Source organism: Carassius auratus, unplaced genomic scaffold (assembly GCF_003368295.1).
Source record: "Carassius auratus strain Wakin unplaced genomic scaffold, ASM336829v1 scaf_tig00001476, whole genome shotgun sequence".
NCBI classification, from domain to species: domain Eukaryota; kingdom Metazoa; phylum Chordata; class Actinopteri; order Cypriniformes; family Cyprinidae; genus Carassius; species Carassius auratus.
In genome coordinates this window covers 1-20,000 of record NW_020523362.1, presented here as the reverse complement: position 1 = coordinate 20,000, position 20,000 = coordinate 1, and the positions used below count along the sequence as shown (strand labels likewise).

At 36.1% G+C, this 20,000-nt stretch overlaps 1 protein-coding gene and 1 pseudogene across 1 annotated transcript; one reads left to right on the top strand and one right to left on the bottom strand.

The window, feature by feature from the left end:
* The first annotated feature begins 4,649 nt into the window (after positions 1–4,649).
* Positions 4,650–14,087, top strand: LOC113069330 (ceramide-1-phosphate transfer protein-like). Its single transcript, XM_026242333.1, has 4 exons — positions 4,650–5,142; positions 7,081–7,139; positions 7,303–7,475; positions 10,689–14,087. The coding sequence occupies exons 1-4, from the start codon at positions 5,073–5,075 to the stop codon at positions 11,326–11,328; spliced, it is 942 nt and encodes a 313-aa protein (XP_026098118.1). The 5' UTR covers positions 4,650–5,072; the 3' UTR covers positions 11,329–14,087.
* A 1,717-nt stretch (positions 14,088–15,804) lies between these two features.
* On the bottom strand, positions 15,805–19,023 carry LOC113069329 (sodium/potassium-transporting ATPase subunit beta-2-like; annotated as a pseudogene).
* Between the last annotated feature and the right edge of the window lie 977 nt (positions 19,024–20,000).

The window sequence follows — 20,000 nt, the reverse complement described above, 5'->3', positions numbered from 1 at the left end:
ACGTTTGAAGGAGTATTTCTGTTCCAAAAATACTCCTTCCGGTTTGTCACAAGTTTCGGAAAGTTTTTTTCGAGTATGGCTCTGTGTGACGTTAGATGGAGCGGAATTTCCTTATATGGCACGTTTGCCGGAAGAGCGCGCGCTCCCGTATAGCAGAGCAGAGAGAGGATGTGCACATAGACAGTAAAAGAAATGGACACAGCGACCCCATTGGAACTCAATTGAGACAAATGAAGCCCAGTTTTAGCGTTTTTTAGCACTTCCGTTTCTGACGCGCAGACTCAAACGAAGCTTGACGACGTCAGCAACCTGTCTGACGGATGTAAATCTTCTAGTGGCTGTGCGTGCGTGTTTGCTGTGCGTGCAAACTGCCATCGTTAATCTTGCAGAGACGGCGAGCTTGAGCGGGGAGTTCTTTGGCGTGAGTGAGCAGGAGTAAGTAATCTGATTAATTATTTTGTATAGTATTTTAAAATGTAACGCCAGTACGCCATATTAAGTTAATTGCCTGCGAGCTTCTCCTCCTGTCTGTACGGTAATGCGACAGAGAGCCGAGTGGTTATGACGCAATCGTTAGCCTATTTTTACAAAAACTGTTTCTACGGGGCCATAATGTAACATAGAAGGTAATGGAGCCCTTTATACATTGTCGTGTATCTTTAGAAATAAATAATGGACAAACAGAGTCTTTAAACGCCTCAGATGTAAAGTTATTCGCTGTCAAAGTGACGCCAAAATGAATGGGAGTCAATGGGTATGCTAACGCAAGTGAAGTTCTGCTAAATGATGGCAGCCCCCACCCGACTGCGGTGATTAAAACTGCTTAAAATATCTCTGCCTCCTTGTTAGTGCGTCCGCCTCCCATCTGAGACCCAGGTTCGAGCCCCGCTCGGAGCGAGTCCTTGCTGCTGCTGCTCTCGTTCAGTTTCAGCCTTCACAGCTGTCATAGCTTCCAAACGCTCTCAACGCAACTGGCGCTCGTGATTCTTTAGCTCCGCCCACACGTCACGCCTCCAGGCGCTTGTTTTTTCCGGGAAAAATCGGTACAGACTATCTTTCTCTTATGAATATAATAAAACTAAATACTTTTTGGAGTTATGAAGGATGCAGTACTACTCTATAGGTACTCAAGATTAACATGATATTGAGTGAAAACGAGCATTTCACCCCCCCTTTAAGGGAACTTGACAGATTATGTCCTGGCTGAAAATTACCAGTATCTTTTCCTTTTTTTCCTACAGTGTACACTGGGGCTAAAAGTTCTCACAAGGATAGCTACCTGAAATCCCCTCCACTGACAGGTAGCCAACAGTCCTCATGAGGAAAACAGCTTAGTAAACACACTAGTAATCTCTTAATGAAAATATAAAATGCAATAAAGTTTGGATTTAGAGTTAATGGAAAGAAAATATCATTAGCTCAACATAAAGCTAATAAAAGTCAATAGAAAATGGAAGAAGTGTGTGTGAAAGGGAATGTAACAAAATAATTGTCAACGGGTTTTTTTCCACGTCTTTTTGTGCCCAGAAGGTCAAAAGTTCATAACTGTGAGTTATGAAAGATGCCTGAGTGGTGATATCAAATACATAACTGTCCAGCGTGTCAGGTTTTAAATTATTTATGAAGTCCAGCACATACTGTGACAACTGACACTATAGGTTGGTTTTAAAGCATGGCTGCACATCAAAGAGAACATTTTGAATAAAACGGGCTCCATGATCTACAGGATTTTTCAGTAATCTTATGCAGAGCATCTCTTTGATGTCATTCTCTTAAATTATATTATGACACATTCAAGTTGTTTATTTCATGCATTTTTGTTTTGTTTACATTTTTGTTTAAATTTATTGCTTTGCCAGTTGCTGGCCACTGGGCTTAAGTGGTACACGGTACATGGGCTTAAGTGTCACTGGATTGCAAAGCTTGTCGGTAGGCTTACCGGAGCATGAATTCCTGTCTCCTTTGTGTACTATTAATATGACCTGTAATTGAACCGTGTTCCATGTGGGTAACCGGAAACGCCACATCCGGGGTACCGTGGGTTTACACTGTCTTTGACAAATGAGAACATCAGAAATGCATATAAAACCATAATGTACTTATCATCCTGGGTCCACAGGTCTCAAAACAGACTAATTTCACCACTCAGCATGTAGCAAACATTCTAATTTGTCTGAAAAGCCTCCTGCACGAATGTTGGAGGATATTAGGGTTTGCCCTCAACCTCCTCCACATTTACTCTTTCTCTCTCTCTTCGTTTGGCTTGATCACTTTTTATCAGGGGTCGCAACAGCGGAGTGATCTGCACAACTAATTTGGCACGTTTTACGCTGGATGTCCTTTCTACTGCAACCCAGCCCTGTTATTATTGGGAGGCCTGAGGGAGCACAAACCTGTGTCCCCCAGTGTTGGGACACACTCACTCATTCACACACACTCACTCACTAATTACGACCAATTTAACTTTTTTCAACATTTACTCCTTCTACTGAATTAAAGGGGTCATATGACGTTGCTAAAAATAACAATATTTGGTGTATCTGGTGTAAGGCAATATGTTTATGCGGTTTAAGGTTATTTATTATTATTATTGATATATTATTATTTTCCACATAATATACATTATTGTTGCTCGTCTATGCCCCGCCTTCTGAAATACATTGATTTTTACAAAGCTTATCGTTCTAAAAAAAAAAAGGTGTACACTGATTGGCCAGCTATCTAGTGCATTGGCCAAATACATCAAGCATGTGATGGAAATGTTACGCCCCTTAACATACTGTCATGCCGTGTGTCCCGGCGCGACAAGACAAAAACAATACAACCCATTATAAATTAGGCATTTGTGGCATCCAGCGGGGACATAATCACTGATTATAATGACTTATACTGTTCAAGATGTATACATGTTCGATATGCAAGATGTCGCGCTGCGTAAACAAAACCATGTCTGCATTTGTGATTGGAGAAATGACAAACAAGTGCTAACGTTACTCTACACTGCTCAAAACTTGCATTTAAATAATCACTTTCTAGCTGTGTCCTTTTTTGGAAGGCCAAACAAAGTAGTTTCACTTTTACAATGAAACACACAGCGTCTCCACAACATGGCCACGGCAGCAATTGCGAGAAATTAAAGTTACGCCATTTTTCTTTGGGTGAACAGTTTAGGTAGGAGTGGTTGACTCTTGATTTATATAAAGAGTATCTCTTTGTATTTGAGACTTTAGTCTTTGCAACTTTACAAATCTTCTTCATGTACCAAGAGCTTGTAACACTCCAAAGAGAAAGGAAAAAATTCATATGAACCCATCATATGACCCCTTTAAAAGTATTTTTAATGTCCAGTAGGGGGAGCTTCAAGCTACACACTAAAATAAGACGAACAAGAACAGCTTGCAACTGTATAGCTCTATTCTTTTTTCTTCATTTAACACGGTTAATATGTTGAAAACTGAAATTTTAAGGACTTTTTTTTAATAAACACAATCATTATTTCTAAGATATATATTTCAGCTTTTATAAATATATTTTCACGGTTTAGAAGTTTGACTGAAAGGCTTGTATTGAATGATTTTATATTCTACCAGTGATAAAACTGTGGTAGATGTTAGGTTTTGTGAAGAATTGGTAGGGAGATCTTCTTTATGGCATGGCAACTCCTGGACCCCCGGTTGAGAACTACAACTGTGTACTGTTCTTGAATTGATTGTATGTTACTTTGGAGATTGAAAAAAACTCTTGGTTAGATTACAGAATCTTCCAAACAGTGTTGGGAATCCAAAGTCCATTGTAAAAAAATCTATGAAAAAACACCTAATGTGTTATGTTATTTAATGTATGAATGATAAGTTCATTTTTATGAATAAAAAACACTTTTTTTTTTACATGGTTCCAACAAAAAATTTTTTATTGATGTGTCTTTGCATATAATATACCATCTTTCGAGATAAGAATAATCAGTAACCTGTAGCGTGCGTATGTGTGAGTTAATGATAGCCTTCAGATAATGTCACCCTTGATGAATGCCTGTGATTGCTTTAGTGTAAATGAACAGACGTCTATAAATCAGCAGATGGGCCTAAATATAGTGACACAGAGACAAACTGCTAATGCCTTCAGGCATACTTTGTCAAACTGGGACACTGAAATTAATCAGCTTTCAAACCAGAGGGGTGGGTTTTTAGAACATGACAGCTTTTTTAAGGTGCTCACTGACATTTCAGGTCACAGCGACTGTCCAGTGTCCAGCACTGGCCTAGTCATACAGTCCACCAAATTTGAATATACAAACATGATGGTCTCTTTTCATCAGCTTTACTATGATATACAAATATATAATACTAAACTAAGGTAATTAAAGAAGAAAACACACCAACATTATTTAGTTGCTAACCAGAATATTTAAATTCAACATTTGAATATGACGCATTTGAATTCAACATTTGAATGGGGAATTTGAATCTTTCAAATGAAGAAACCTCTCTTTTACACTCAGAGATGCACATGTTGGGTAAAAAAAACTTGGACCTTCCCTTGTGGATTCCAGGATTTCACTATTTATTTGTGACATGTGTTGTACAAATATGTGTGTCTGAGTAAAGGTTACTGCAGGTTGCTTAGGGCTTGCCTAATAAGGAATGATTTGTTGTTGCTGACTAATCTATGGACTCTGAGATTGCACAACTTCACTGGAAACTGACAATACAGACTGAGCAGGCAAGGAGACGAAAGAAAGAAAAACAGCATAATGCAAAAATCTGTTTAACATAAGTTTGACCGGTGGACTTACCTCAGTATACAGGAAGAGAGGAGTAGCACAAAACAAGAAGTTACATACAGACTGTGTCTGTCTAGTAGTGTGAACACATGAGGGCAAGAATTTGCTTACCAACTTGGGGTTGAGTGAAGATTGAAACCATTCAAAAACTGACAATCACACTGTGTAAGAGAAGAAAAGGTACTGAGCACAGTGGTGTGAAGATGCTCAGGAGAGAGACTGGAAGCACATAAACTGAGAAGGAAGTTTGGCCCCTGACAAGACGCAGCAAGGAGGAGGATAGTGGATCATTATGGGAGTCAAGTGCTGTGCTTTTCTTGCCATTGTCTTCATCCTCCTTTTGCTTGGCTCCATGTGGCTCCGTAAGTTTTACTAGTTCTTTCTAAATTTTCCTTTGACAGACTTAATGTAATATATTTGGTTAGTTTTTCTGACACACCAAAGCTACTTTATTTCAGGTTAATAGATTTTTGAGGTACTACTTTATTATTTAAATAAATATTAAATCAGTCACAATATCAGTTTCGGTGATATTGAGTTATATTTGTCCATCAGTACTTGTTACAGTAAAGCTGACAGACTATACCTCATCAAGAAAATAAACATATAAAGATATGTTATAACAGATATTTGACCTGAATTCACATCTTAAATAGATTGATGAGAGAAGTTTGGGCATCTGAAACATATTTATGTGAGTGTTCCTGTAGCTCAAGCGATAGAGGTTGGGGATTTGAATCCCAGGAAACACATCTTAGGAGAAAATAGTTTGAATGCAAAATAAGTCACTTTTAAGCGTCTGCTAAATGCATTAATTTTATTTAATTTTATTTGAAATGCTGGCTAAATTAATACATTTAATTTAATTTTAAATGCTGAATGCTTTATAGATTTTGTGTATGATTCATTCATGAATCAGAATTATGTAATTCTCAAGTTCATCTCACTGGCTCAATAATGTGGTCTCTGTGAAAAGTATTCTAAATTTAGTTTTCTATTAAATAAAGTAAATAAAATGTTTTAATAAACAAATTAATAAACAATGACATAATTTGTGTTTATTTTGGAGATAACTACTTGTATAATATTCAGATAAATATTTACACTGGAAAACTTTATCTCACTTAAGTCAGTAACACAGTTCAAAGATCTTCTGGATGGGTTTATGTGAAAGCCTAATCAATTTATGATCCTGACTTTCAGTATTTTTAGTAAACCTTCACTAAAAAATGAGTTTATTTGATTTGTATATATATATATATATATATATATATATATATATATATATATATATATATATATATATACAGACCAAAAGTTTGGAAACATTACTATTTTTTATGTTTTTGAAAGAAGTTTCTTCTGCTCATCAAGCCATATTATTACAACTTAAAATAATAGTTTTCTATTTGAATATACTTAAAAAAAAATTTTATTCCTGTGATGCAAAGCTGAATTTTCAGCATCATTACTCCAGCCTTCAGTGTCACATGTAACATCCAGTCTATCACATGATCATTTAGAAATCATTCTAATATTCTGATTTATTATGAGTGTTGGAAACAGTTCTGCTGTCTAATATATTTGATGAATAAAAGGTTAAAAAGAACTGCATTTATAAAAAAAATAAAAAAAATAATCTAATAATATATATTCTAATAATATATTTTCTTTACTATCACTTTTTATCAATTTAACACATCCTTGCTGAATAAAAGCATTGATTTTATTTAAAAGAAAGAAAGAAAGAAAAATATACTGACCCCAAATTACTGACCAGTCGTGTATATTGTTATTACAAAATATTTATATTTTAAACCCTTTTTTTTTTTTACTTTTTATTCATCAAAGTATCCTAAAAAAGTATCACATATTCTGAAAAAAATATTAAGCAGCAGAACTGTTTCCAACTTTGATAATGAATCAGAATGATTTCTTAAGGATCATGTGATAATGATCCAAAAAATTCAGCTTTGCATCACAGAAATAATTTAAAGTATAATACATTTAAAAACTATTATTTTAAATTGTAATACTATATCACAATATTACATTTTATTTTGATTATTATCAAATAAATGCATGTTTGATGAGCAGAAGAAACTTCTTTCAAAAGCATTAAAAATAGTAAACTGTCCAAACTTTTAGTCTGTACTATATATATATATATATATATATATATATATATATATATATATATATATATATATATATATATATATATATATATATATATATATATATTCTTCCGTATAAAATTATTTATTCTCCCATTAAACATTATCTGTATCTCAATGTAGATGGGAATCTGGCAGACCACTGGAATACTTGTCCAAAGGCTTATAGTATAAAAAACAAGGTAAGAGGGGTGAATTACAACAGAGAACACAAAATAACTCAAGTGTCATTTTTAATATACTGTACGCAGAGCTGCTAACAGAAACTTTGCCCATTCATTTAATGGCATCACCGTCCTCTGAAATCTCCTTACCTCACTTCTCCATTACTTGTTGTTTTCTCAGATTCTGTCTTTCATTAGAGTTAATCGTTCAGATGACGAAGTGGCTCTACTAAGGGTGTGTCCTGGTCAGAGGTTTCAGGTTGCTGATTTGCTGGCTCATCTGCAGGCAGCTCCAGTCTCAGCCAATGATGTTCTGCTAAAGCCGTACCTGGCAAGCTGGGATGAGCTCATCAAGTAAGTTAACACACATAATTGCATCTCATCATATAGCACAAAAAATAAGTCAGGCGAGAGTGCAGAATGATCGCGAGTGTAATGTTTATTTTTAACAACACTTAAAGCTGCGGTAGGTAACTTTTGACGCTCTAGTGGTTAATAAACAGAACTGCTTGCGTCTTGCGGAAGAACATCGTGGCCGGAGCTACTTCTCTCTGTTTATGTCTAAGAAGAATCACAAAGGTACTGGGTTACTCCGCCGCGGTACCCCCGAAGCAATATAAAATAGTCCGAATATAAACACTTATTATAGGTGCACCCTAGTGATTCAGGACAAGCTAAAAACACGGTTTGGAAAATGGATTCATGGTGTACTCGCTTACTATATACATTTTTCTACACTTAAAACAACAACTAAATTGATAATAAGTAACTAAAACAGTATTGTAGATCACTGAGTATTATTTGTTCTCACAGCAAATAGCCTTTATTTCCGGTGGAAGGCAAAGCAAGTATTTATCGTTGAGCATCTCCAAGCAACCCACTATAGTTGAATGAATGATTTAATAATAACTCCCTTAAAAAGACCGTCTCTTGTCGTCACCTACTGGTCTATCGGTGTAACTTTCAGAAAGAGATAGCTACAGTGGGAAAATATAATTATTTGATCCCCTGCTGTATTTTGAAAGTTTGCCCACTTGCAAAGAAATGAATGGTCTGTAAATTTTATAGTAGGTTTATTTTAATGGATTAGAGACAGAATCCCAACCAAAAAATTCCAGAAAAAACACATTATATAAAGGTTAGAGATTGATTTGCATTTCACTGAGAGAAATAGGCCTAAGTATTTCTAACCAGCTAGAATTCTGGCTCCCACAGATTGGTTATGTGCCCATGTGGAACACAGATTAGTTCTGTCACTTTAAGAAGTTACTGTCAGCTCGTTCGGTGTATAAGACACCTGTCCACACAATATGTATCTTCCATGCAAAACTCTCCCACCACCATGGGCAAAACCAGTGAGCTGTCAAAAGATGTCAGAGACAAGACTGTACATCTGCACAAGGCTGGAATGGGCTACAAGATCAGCAAGAAGCTTGGGAGAAGGGGACAACTGTTGGTTTGATTATTCAGAAATGGAAGAAATACAAAACAACCATCAGTCGGCCTTGGTCTGGAGCTCCATCCAAGATTTTGCCTCATGGGGTAAGGATGATCATGAGAAAGGTGAGGGAGCTTGTTAATGATCTTAAGGGAGTTGGGAACACATCAAGCAAAAAATTGGTAACACACTACGCCGCAATGGACTGAAATCCTGCAGTCCTGTTTAAAGTTTGCCAATGAACATCTAAATGATTCAGAGAAGGCTTAGGAGAAAGTGCTGTGGTCAGATGAGACCAAAATTGATTTCTTTGGCATTAACTCCACTCGCTGTGTTTGGAGGGAGAGAAATGCTGACTATGACCCCTTAGAACACCATCCCTACAGTCAAGCACGGAGGTGGAAACATCGACGGGGGTGGGGGGTATCGTACTGTAAAATATTGGACGAAAACCTCCTTTCCTCAGCCAGAACACTAAAGATGGGTCATGGATGGGTCTACCAGCATGATAATGAACCAAAACATACCACCAAGGCAACAAAGGTGTGGCTCAAGAAGAAGCCCATTAAGGTCATGGAGTGGCCTAGCCAGGGTCCAGACCTCAATCCTATAGAAAATCTGTGGAGGGAGCTGAAACTTCGAGTTGCCAAGTCACCTTAATGATTTAGAGAGGATCTGTAAAGAGGAGTGGATCAAAATCCCTCCTGATGTGTGCAAACCTGGTGACCAACTACAAAAAACATCTTACCTCTGTACTTGCCAACAAGGGTTTCTGCACCAAGTGCTAAGTTATGTTTTGCCTGGGGGTCAAATACTTATTTTAGTCACTGAAATTTGAATAAATTTCTAACCTATATATAATGTGTTTTTTTTTCTAGATTTTTTGGGTTGGTATTCTGTCTCTATACATTAAAATAAACCTACCAAAGAAATTACAGACTCTTCATTTATTTGTAAGTGGGATAACCTACAAAATCAGCAGGGAATCAAATAAATATTTTCACCACTGTAAGTAGGTCTACTTTTCGCATACAGGATCTTATGAATACTGTGAGTTCGGACACATACAGTATGCTTTTCGGATGCAGGGGCAGTAAAATCCTTACCAATAATGCAGAATCTGATTGTTTGGTTTGAACACGCAAACGCAAACACGCAGACTGATAAAGACAGTGAAAAGTCCAAGTGTTTTTAGACTGTATACTCTATATTCCCAATAGTATTGTGACACCCCTTCTAATGAAAAGGTTTGACTTTATTTTACTTGATTTTAGTAATTTCAGTACACATCTTAATGTTTAAGCATATAATGACATTCTAGGGAATTATAGCAACAGTTTGAACATGACCCTTTTCTATTCTAACATGACAATGTCGCAAGGTTCAGAAAGAAATGATTGATTCAGTCTGTGTGTGGAAGAACTTGACTGGTCTGCAGAAAGCCAAATACTAATACCAGCTAAAAACCTTGTGACTTTAAATGCAGACTTTGAGCCAAATCTCATCTACGAACACCAACAACTTGTACATACACTATATAGACAAAAGTATTGGGACATCCCCTTCTTTAGAACAGACAAAGGCACTTCCTGTGACAACAGAGATGGAAACATTTCATGTATTTAAAAAATGTATTTCCATCTCTGTTACAACAATTTTGGAAGTGTCTAAAATGACTGTACTCATATGTACAAGTCATTGGTGTCTGGTGATGAGTTTTTGACTCAAGGTCTGCATTTAAAGTCACACCAGAGGTGTTCAGCTGGATTAGGCTTTCTGCAGACCAGTCAAGTTCTTTCACACACATCCTTTATTTTTTAACCTTGCCTCATATACAGAGACATTGTCATGTTAGAATGGAAAAGGGTCATGTTCAAACTGCTGCTATAAAATTAGAATCACACAATTCCCAAGAATATCATTAAATGCTTGAACATTAAGATTTGAAATTACTAAAGCAGTCAAACCTGTTCATTTGATGAAGGCGTCCCAATACTTTTGGCAATATACTGTATATAATGGAATGTGAGTTGACCAATCAAATTTGAAAAAAACAACAACAACTTTTTGATCTATATAAGTAGAAAAATACACATTAAAAATGTATCTCATTTGTCTGTGCTTTTAAGGTTTTTGGAAGCCTTGGGGCCAATGGTGGGTTTAATTTCACAAGAAATTGAGTCGAAAACTGCCATCATCCGTGACCTGGCCCAAAAAGCGGAGAAAGAGCCAAAGAAGAAAATGAAAGAAAGAAAAAGAATGCAGCAGCAAAGCGACCCAGTCTTAATGATATCTCTTAACAGCTCTTCAGACTACTCTGAAATGAATCACAGCCCCTCATTTGGTTACACTTCTGTTCGGTCTATGATTAAATGGGAGCTGGAGAACGGTTTGGTGGACTTCCACAAGCATACAAACTCGGGCTGCAGGACTCTTTTGCGCTTGCATCGTGCTCTGCTCTGGCTACAAAATTTCTTGTTGGAACTGGGGAAGGACACAACTGAAGGAGAGCATCTACGAAGCCCTTCTGACCTATGCAAAGAGACTTACCAGCGCACACTGGCCCACCATCACACCTGGTGGGTAAGGAAAGCAGCAGAGCTGGCCTTTCTTGCTATGCCTGAACGACCTTATTTCTACCAGTTGGTGTGTGTGGAAACACAGGCAGAAGCTGCTGTAGTGCTGAACAGGATAGTGAGATCAATAGAAGAAGTGTACAAGAGAAATGAAGTCGCTCTACAGGAACACAGTATGCTGGACCTACCCTGAGCGTAAAAGGAAATAGAGGGAAAATCATGGGAGTAGGACCAATTTAGAGAATAGGGCACTAAATTATAAGCCTGGAGCTTTGAACCCTTAAGAGATAAATACTTATCCAGGCTGATTTATTTGGTCTTATATAATCAAAGAAATATCCATTTTCTTAAAGATTTAGTGACCAGTTCTTTTAAATTATTTGACCAAATTCATGACAACTGGAATGGGCCATTTTTATTCATTATCTGTAAGTAAAAACAGTTGCCACGTAAGAAAAATGAAACAAATATTTAACTATTAAAATATTAAATTCACAATTTCACTTTTACAGCTTTGTTGTTAAACAACTAAATATACAGTATACTGTTGGTGCTAATGAATGACCACTGTCCAATACTTGAGTACCTTTTGCTTAAAGAGAACACAACAAACCAATAACACACATTTTTATAGTAACAAGGCAAAGGATACAAATAATTGACTGGTAAATATGCTGTGTTCAATTCTGTGTTCAGTGTTCAGAGAAACTGGAAAAAAGCTGTGCATTGTTTCTTGTGAAGTTATTAGCAGTTTCAGGTTTGCACCATAATAGCACTAGTCGATTGTGAAAGATGCAGTAATGCATGCATGCTCAGCAAATGGACAGATTAGTCCAAAGTCCTGTTTTAACAGAAGACCATTTTTACAATCCTTATGCTTATCAAAAGCAGTTTTATAAAGGCGTAACTGATACCTGATGATTGTTTAGGGGATATTCTCACATGCACACCTACGTTTATTTTGATATCATGATATGACATAAATAAGATAGCAATCCAACTTTTTTTTTTGTATCTAAAAGTGGCTCTATATGTAGAGCACGGACAAGTCTGCTTAATTATATTAATAACTTAATACTTTTTTAATGCTACTGACATGCACTAAAGAAACATGTACATTATAAAATTAATGAGAGAATACTGTATGACTATAAAAATATGAATCATTTGTAACAACAACAGCAAAAAAACTGAACCAAACTGTCAAGTACCCTTTCAAAAGGTACACTTTAGGTAATATGTAATTTAAGTACTAATATGTATAATTTAGGAGTGAATAAGATACAGAGATGTACCTTTAAGCTTTCATATCTCAGGGTATTTTCTGTATTGTATTAACATCGTATGACATCATATGATTATGTCTCATTACCTCACATCACGTCACATACTGTATGTATATTATTCCAGGAAGCCAAAGTTAATGCAAATAAAACAAGGTCTTCAAATCAAATCCAATTAAGAGACAACTCTTTGAAAAGTCTTACAGGCTGCTGTCACTAATGTGCATGAGCATAATTTAAAAGGGCAAAATTACACGTGATGGTAATAACCGGAAAGTGTGTGTAAACATATACGTGTCTCTTTGTTTGTGTATGTTTGAGAGAGACGCTGACAGTTTAAAACTGTATCCTTGTTCTTTATCTTCTGCAATTCTACGTTATAATTCTGGAAATTATAATGCAGATTATATTGATGAAGAGGAGACAGGGCATTGTTGTTAATTTTATTAGGTTTGTTATTTCAATACATTCATTTAAGCCTATGAACATATACAGAATAAGGTGTTTAACTTAACTAGTCAATATAATGTCAGGTTGTCATTGTTCATCAAATATTTGAGCACAGTTTGCACAAGGTCCAGTGTTGTGTTAACATTCAGCCATATTAAATGAACAGTGGTTTTTGTTCTGTGATGTTGTTGAGGTGGTGACACACAGCCGACTCCATCTGTTCAAACACATCTAAACCACAACATTTACTGTATATACATATACATTAGGTAAATGACTTTCATCTAGTTTTCAAAAGTTCTGTTGGTTAATGTTCACAATAGACTTATTTAAAACAGATATTGCATTGTCAATGCTAGTTTTATGAAACATAAAAGTTGCATACATTTTGGTATTTCATAAACTACAAAGAGGTCCAGATTAGTGTTTAAGATTTATTACATTCTTGGGCAGATTAAGTCTTCTGACCTCCTTGTATTTTATAATAAGCACTGCAAAGCTTCATATCGAGCCACATACCCCAGCTGTCACATGCTTTTAGTCATAAATGATCAACAAAAATAGAAATATAGGTTCTTTGAAAATATAGGATCTATTTTATATTGCATGTGATTTTAAAATCCATATTGCCTTTCTCATCTATAAACTTATTTAAATATTGCAATAAATGTTTACCTTCATGATCAGCCAATCTAAAGAAAAATACACATATAGCATGTAACTTTTCTTTATACATCAAAGGGGCTCAAAATATAAATATATTGCTTTTAAGAAGATTCTTGTATAATAAAACATATGCTTGTGCACTATATATTGTGTACTTCAGTAGAAACAGTTGGTGGCGTAAGAGAGGCACAGCACAACTGTTACACTAGGGGCCCTGTTTACAAAAACATTGTCTCAAAGCCAGCATGCGCCAAAAATGTCACTTATTATTATTATTATTATTATTATTATTTGTGCATGGTGTTACAAACTTTTTTTTTCTACTAGTTCAGGGTCAAGTTAATGATATGTGATCTGGGACCTGAGGTAAATGAATACTTAATTTTGTTGATTTGAAGCTTTCTCTGCTGAGTAAGATAACAACCTTACCATGCACAAACATAAAATATGCAATATACATATGTCAACACAGATGCACATGAAAGTGACATGACATACAGCCAAGTATTGTGACCCATCCTCAGAATTTGTGCTCTCTATTTGACCAACCCAAAGTGCACACACACACACAGTGAACACACACACATACATCCAGTGCAGTGGGCAGCCATTTGTGCTGCAGGACCCAGGGAGCAGTTGGGGGTCCAGTGCCTTGGGTATTGCCAGCCCAAGACTCAAACCCACAACCTTAGGGTTAGGTGTCAAACTCTCTAACCATTAGGCCACAACTTCCCACACACGTGAAAGTGATCAAATGTGAAGAAATGTTTTGTCACTGAATATTTTTCAGTAAAAGAGCTGACTCAATATATAGATAGATAGATATACAGATAGATAGATGCTTTTGAGGAAATGTTGGTGTAAAGCATCATATCTATTTATGAGAGTAAGATTAAAGGATTAGGGCATTAGAGGAAGTGTACACACTTGTCATTTAAATGAAAGAGTGTACATGATCTCTCCACAAGACCCTTCTCAGAATGGAGCATTAGGTGTATGTACTCAGAGAGTGAGTTTAGGTGTTTAAAGAAAAAAAAAGAGAATGAGAAATGAGGTTGGTGACCACGTCTTTAGTTTTATTGACTCATGCAGGGTAAGGACTGGGATGGATTCAGTTCTGTCTTCCTTATCAGCAGAAACGTAAGCCTGCTGTTTCTGCTCTTAGAGCCTCTCTCTCTCTCTGTGGTTATGCTCAGAGTCACTTACAACAAAATCCAAAAAATATTTTAAATGTGCGCAAAGATTAACATAAATCAAATCCAAACATACATGCAGGAATCCACACATATTCTCTCACACACATGTCAAACATACTTTTTCTATCTATCTTTTGACATCCTTTTTGGACATCCTTTAAGCTGTCATCCTCTGAGTCGATGCAAATCAATACAAAACATCATATCCCCTCACCATGTGAGACCAATTGGATTACACATACAAAAAACCAAAAACAAATAAAATAATAATAATAATAGTAATACTGCTTTTACATATAAACAAACTTAGACACACCTCATGATAAATGAAATGTGACAGACTTCATCATGAAAGTATAGGCTGTGTCAAAACTAATAGGAATGCAGAAATGTATCAGTTTTCTTGTGTTGTGCTGGAGAGGATGTTCATCATGCACAGCATTAGCTACATGTTAGTTTTGCTAATATCCTCTTCAATTACAAAGCCACATATCAGACAGAGGAGAGGTTTCAATACCGCTCTTCAGAACTGATACACACATGCAAAAAAATTATTTTTTAAATCCCAGCAGTCAAGAGATGCTCCAAACACACATGAGATCGTGCCACATTAGTTTATAGATACCTGCTTTAAAAGTATAATAATTTCTGCTAAATTAATACAGATACTGAGGGAAGAAAACGGCATATTTATTAGGAATTTCTCTCTCTCTTTTTAAATGACAATCCTTTCTCAATATTGTTTTAATAGAATATATTATTTTTAATAAATAGCTCTGATAGCTGAACATGCAATTCAAATTGTGTGTTTCAGAAAATAAATACTGTGATACAATCTTAAAAATGTGCTTCACGATGCCATAGAAGAACCTTTTTTTTGTCTAAGTGGTTCCATAAAGAACCTATAACATCTGAAAAACCGTTCTGTTTCACAAAAGGTTCTTTGTGGCAAAAAAAAAGTTCTTCAGATTATAAAAAGTTTAGAAAGAGATGATATTTTTAAATAACCTTTGACTGAATGCTTCTTTGTGGAACCAAAAATGGTTCTTCTATGGCATCGCTGTAAAGAACCTTTTAAGCACCTTAATTTTTAAGAGTGTACCTCAGCTCACACATGCAAACACACACACACAGACACTGATGTACACACACTTCATTGCTAACTCAAATACTCTTGAAATGCTGAAGTATTTCTCTTCTCTGTCTGTGCTGAGGATTGCTTTGTCCGGTTTATCTAGCTGTGCCTTCTGTGCATAATCCTACACTCTTTTAGATGGGGAGGACTTGTGTATGTGTGTGTGTGTGTGTGTGTGACTGTGTGTAAAAGAAATGGAACACACTTTCGCTTGTTTAATCTTTGGAGTTGATCCTCAGTTTGAAGGAAATGCGCCCAGCAAACTTGTCTCGTTCACTTCCCTCAGGGATGTTGTTAGCGTTGATTTTGCACTCCACATTGACGTCCTCATTCTTGGTGATGTTGAGGAACTTAACGGCCACTAGAGGCTGAGAGTAGTTCACCTGCAGCAGAAGAAACAGATTTGTCAGAAAAGGGTTTTGACTTGGTTCTATTCATCAGTTGTTGATTGGATAGAGCCAGATCTGAATGCGATCTTTAATGGGTTAAATGGGCTAAATTCTTAAAGAATCCAGCATGCATCACAAGAGAGAAGTCAGTTATGCCACTCAGATTAATAATTAAAAATTATACTTAAAAAAAAATTAGAATAAAATATATGCATAGATTAAACATTTACAATAAGATCAATAATATGCATTTAGAAAACAGAGTGCAAATGTTCATTTTACACATGTACAGTATATTCTCCAAGTGTGTGTGTGTGTGTGTTGTACCTGGGCTTTCTTGCCATAGTATGGGTAGTACATAAGGTCAAAGGTGCCATTTGGGGGATAGTACTCCAGTTCACCAAGTTTATCTGTGTCATCTGCCTACAGAGGGAGGGAGGGAGGGAGATATTATGAGTTCATCTCAGTATTTAATCTGAAGGTATCAACCTGTTCTAATACCACTGTTACTGAATTAAACACGAACAGAGTAACCTACCTTTGAACTGATCTTATGCTGGAATTATCTAGCATATGATCTGACTGTATGAATAATCATTTTACCCGTTGCTGTTTTTAAGTGTAATTAAAGATTTCAAATAAAGACTGGCCATTTTGGATTCAGATTTGTTGCTCACTGCAGAACGTCAAAGATGTAATGCTCATCATGAATTCTCTGCCTATGTCAAAATGATTATTCTTCATTCTTTCTATTATTCTTACCCACTCATCTTTCCCAACTTTGTATTTCTGACATGAATGGAGAGGGAGAACAGGTGAGACACAGACAAAAAAAAACAAAAACAAATCAACTACATGGAACATAAACAGAGATGATGAGCAATGGTGTAAACAACACATAATAAACTGAAAAGACAATTATATGACAACAGGTATGATGGGTCTATGCTGAGAAAGAGAGAGAGAGAAACAAAAAGGTGTGATATTTTAAAATTGGGTGAGGACATTGCAATCAAAGGTTCATGATTGACAGTGATTCAGAGGGCACACACTACTGAGAAAGCTTGGGGAAGAGAACTTCCTCTCTAATGCAATATAGATCAAAGTTTGCTTCGAGTGAGGGAACTGACCTACAGTATGAGAATACAAACAAGCAACAGTGTTGTTATTGTTAACTTAAACCACTAAAATATCAAATTGAAAGAAATCTTAAGTAAAATATAAAAATAAATATTAGATAAAAAAAAGAAATGATGACTTGGCGGCTAACAGAAATAAAAGTTGAAGAGGTATAATGATGTAAAATAGAAATATGAAAACAGTTCAGACTGAACCTTGCATGACTAAAGGATGAATACATTCAGACATTTAAATTAATGGGAAATACACAACTGTTTCTTTACTTTTGCTCATTTCTGTTTGTTAATTTTTGCATGTGAATCAGCAGCATACTGTATCGTCTGTCATGGCAGTTTTTCTATAAAGCCGGCTACAGTTCTGATTTCTGGCCAGTTTAATCTGGTGACCTTGTTGAACGGCTTATGTAAATTTAATCTGAAAACAATCCCTTTTTTAAAAGACTGAAGGATAAGGAGAGTGAGAGACCTTACCTTAGCACCACATGTAACATAAAGAGGCTGCCCTTCCTCAGCAGGCAAAAGACCAATCACCTGCAAAGATGAAGAAACGCAGAGAAAGAAGGATTTGAGATTGAAATGAGAGAGGGAGAAAAAGATGAAAACCAAAGGGAAGAGACAGGTCAAGTTGAGTCTCATTAGAAAACTAAGTAACTCTGATGAATTATTAATTATAAACATTCAGGCTGCTGCTGATTCTGTGGTTCCAGGTCAAAGTCTTCAAGATGATAAAACTCTGGGGATTCAATGACGTAAAATCAAATCATGCATATATATTTTTTCTATTATATATTTAGTTGTTTCTCAACAATAACTGATTCTTTGCATAATAAACTGTAATCTGGCTTTTTTTTAGATAATGCTGCACGTGTTTCTGTCACAAACATTTGCTTCACACATGCTTTCTATTTCACATCTTACACGGTTTAAACTTGATGATAATGCAGGGCTTGCCATCTTTGTAACCATAGTAATTATCTGCGATCCCAGAGCAATTCTCCAATATGGTGCGATTGAACTGGCAGGAACGCTTTGGGAAGTTTTTCAAGTTGCCACTGTCCTCCTGGATGAAGTACTTATCCGGTTTACATTCATAATTCTTTTGGGCCTGGAGTGTGCCGTTGTAGGCTGCATACAAGAAGCAACAGGACAAGACCTTCTGTCAACTAAAGTAGCACGCAGGATTTCAATAGCAAAATGATTGCAGCAGGTTCTGCGTAATACAGATAAGGTTATTTGCATGGCACTCACGTGAGAGGAAGTTATTGAGGGCTTGGACGTATCTTTCCCAGGTCTCTGTGTGCTCCACGGTGTAAGCGATCTCCAGCTGGTCTCCTTTAGGTCTGATCATCATCCCTGCAAAACAAATAAGAAAATGGGGAAAATACAGAGACTGTGAGAGTATATGTTTACATTCAGCATCAAAAGGTTCAAATAATGTGACAAATATCAATAAATACAGTTAATAAATGGCAAAAGGTATCTGTAAGGGGTGACATTGGGGTGTACCTGGAGTTGAAAGTCTATCTTGGTATGTTGGTCTGTAGTCATCGAGGGTCTGCAGCATTACGTACATGGTGAGAGCAAATAATCCAGCCAGGAAAATGTAGAATGCCAGATAAAACAACAGGATCAGACCTGAAAGGACACACAAACATTCAAGTCCAAACTCTATACAAATACATGTATACTCAAGCTTTTGGAAACCTCTCCATAAATGTTAACTGTAATATGCCACTAAAATCTAGCGTAATTAGCATCAAAATATACTTGTTTTAATGGATTCTTGTTTAAATGATTTTAATAATAATAATAACAATGAATATTAATTTAAATTAATAAATGCATCTGCATGCAGCAATAAATGGCATTTTGCATGACATTAAGCATTTTGATGTCAGATAGACTAAATGTGCACAGGACTAATGGTAAAAAAAAATTCTGTGACAGTGCCACCAAGTGGCCAAAATTCTTCCAAATTGGGTAATTTATTCTTAGAGCAAGCCCTTACATTAATGTACCAAGTAATAAGTGATAAAAATGATTATAAGTCTAGGAGTAGTTCACAAAAGTATGTTTTTTGTTCTTGATATAAATGAAATTAGATATATTTGTGACTTGAGTCTGTAACATACGGTTCTGGTGTTATAGAACAAAACATGTTTTCCTTCATTGTAGCTCCTCCTACACTTTATGTACTTTTATAAAAACATGTTTGCAGGGAGTGTTTGTAATAGGACTTGCATAATACTGTGACCATATACCCAAAATAACCATTTATGACTATCTTTTGCTCTCTCTCTCTCTCTCTCTCTCTGTCTGTCTCCCCCTCGCTCCTCGCTCACCTTCTGCTGATGTAACTGTGAACAGACTCAAGACTAGTAGGTCTAATCCTCTTAAATTCTCACCAGAACGCCCGGATCTTCTCTCCTCATTCATACATTTACTGTACACATTTACTGCAACTCTGTCTAACACACATTCATACTTTTACACACTAATGTCCCTTTTACATGAAGTCGGGTAATCCTGTCTGGTAAATTTCTAGTCTTTGACAAAACTGAATTACTGCAGGGCAGATGTGGGTTAAGAGGGGTAAAAAGGGGGAGG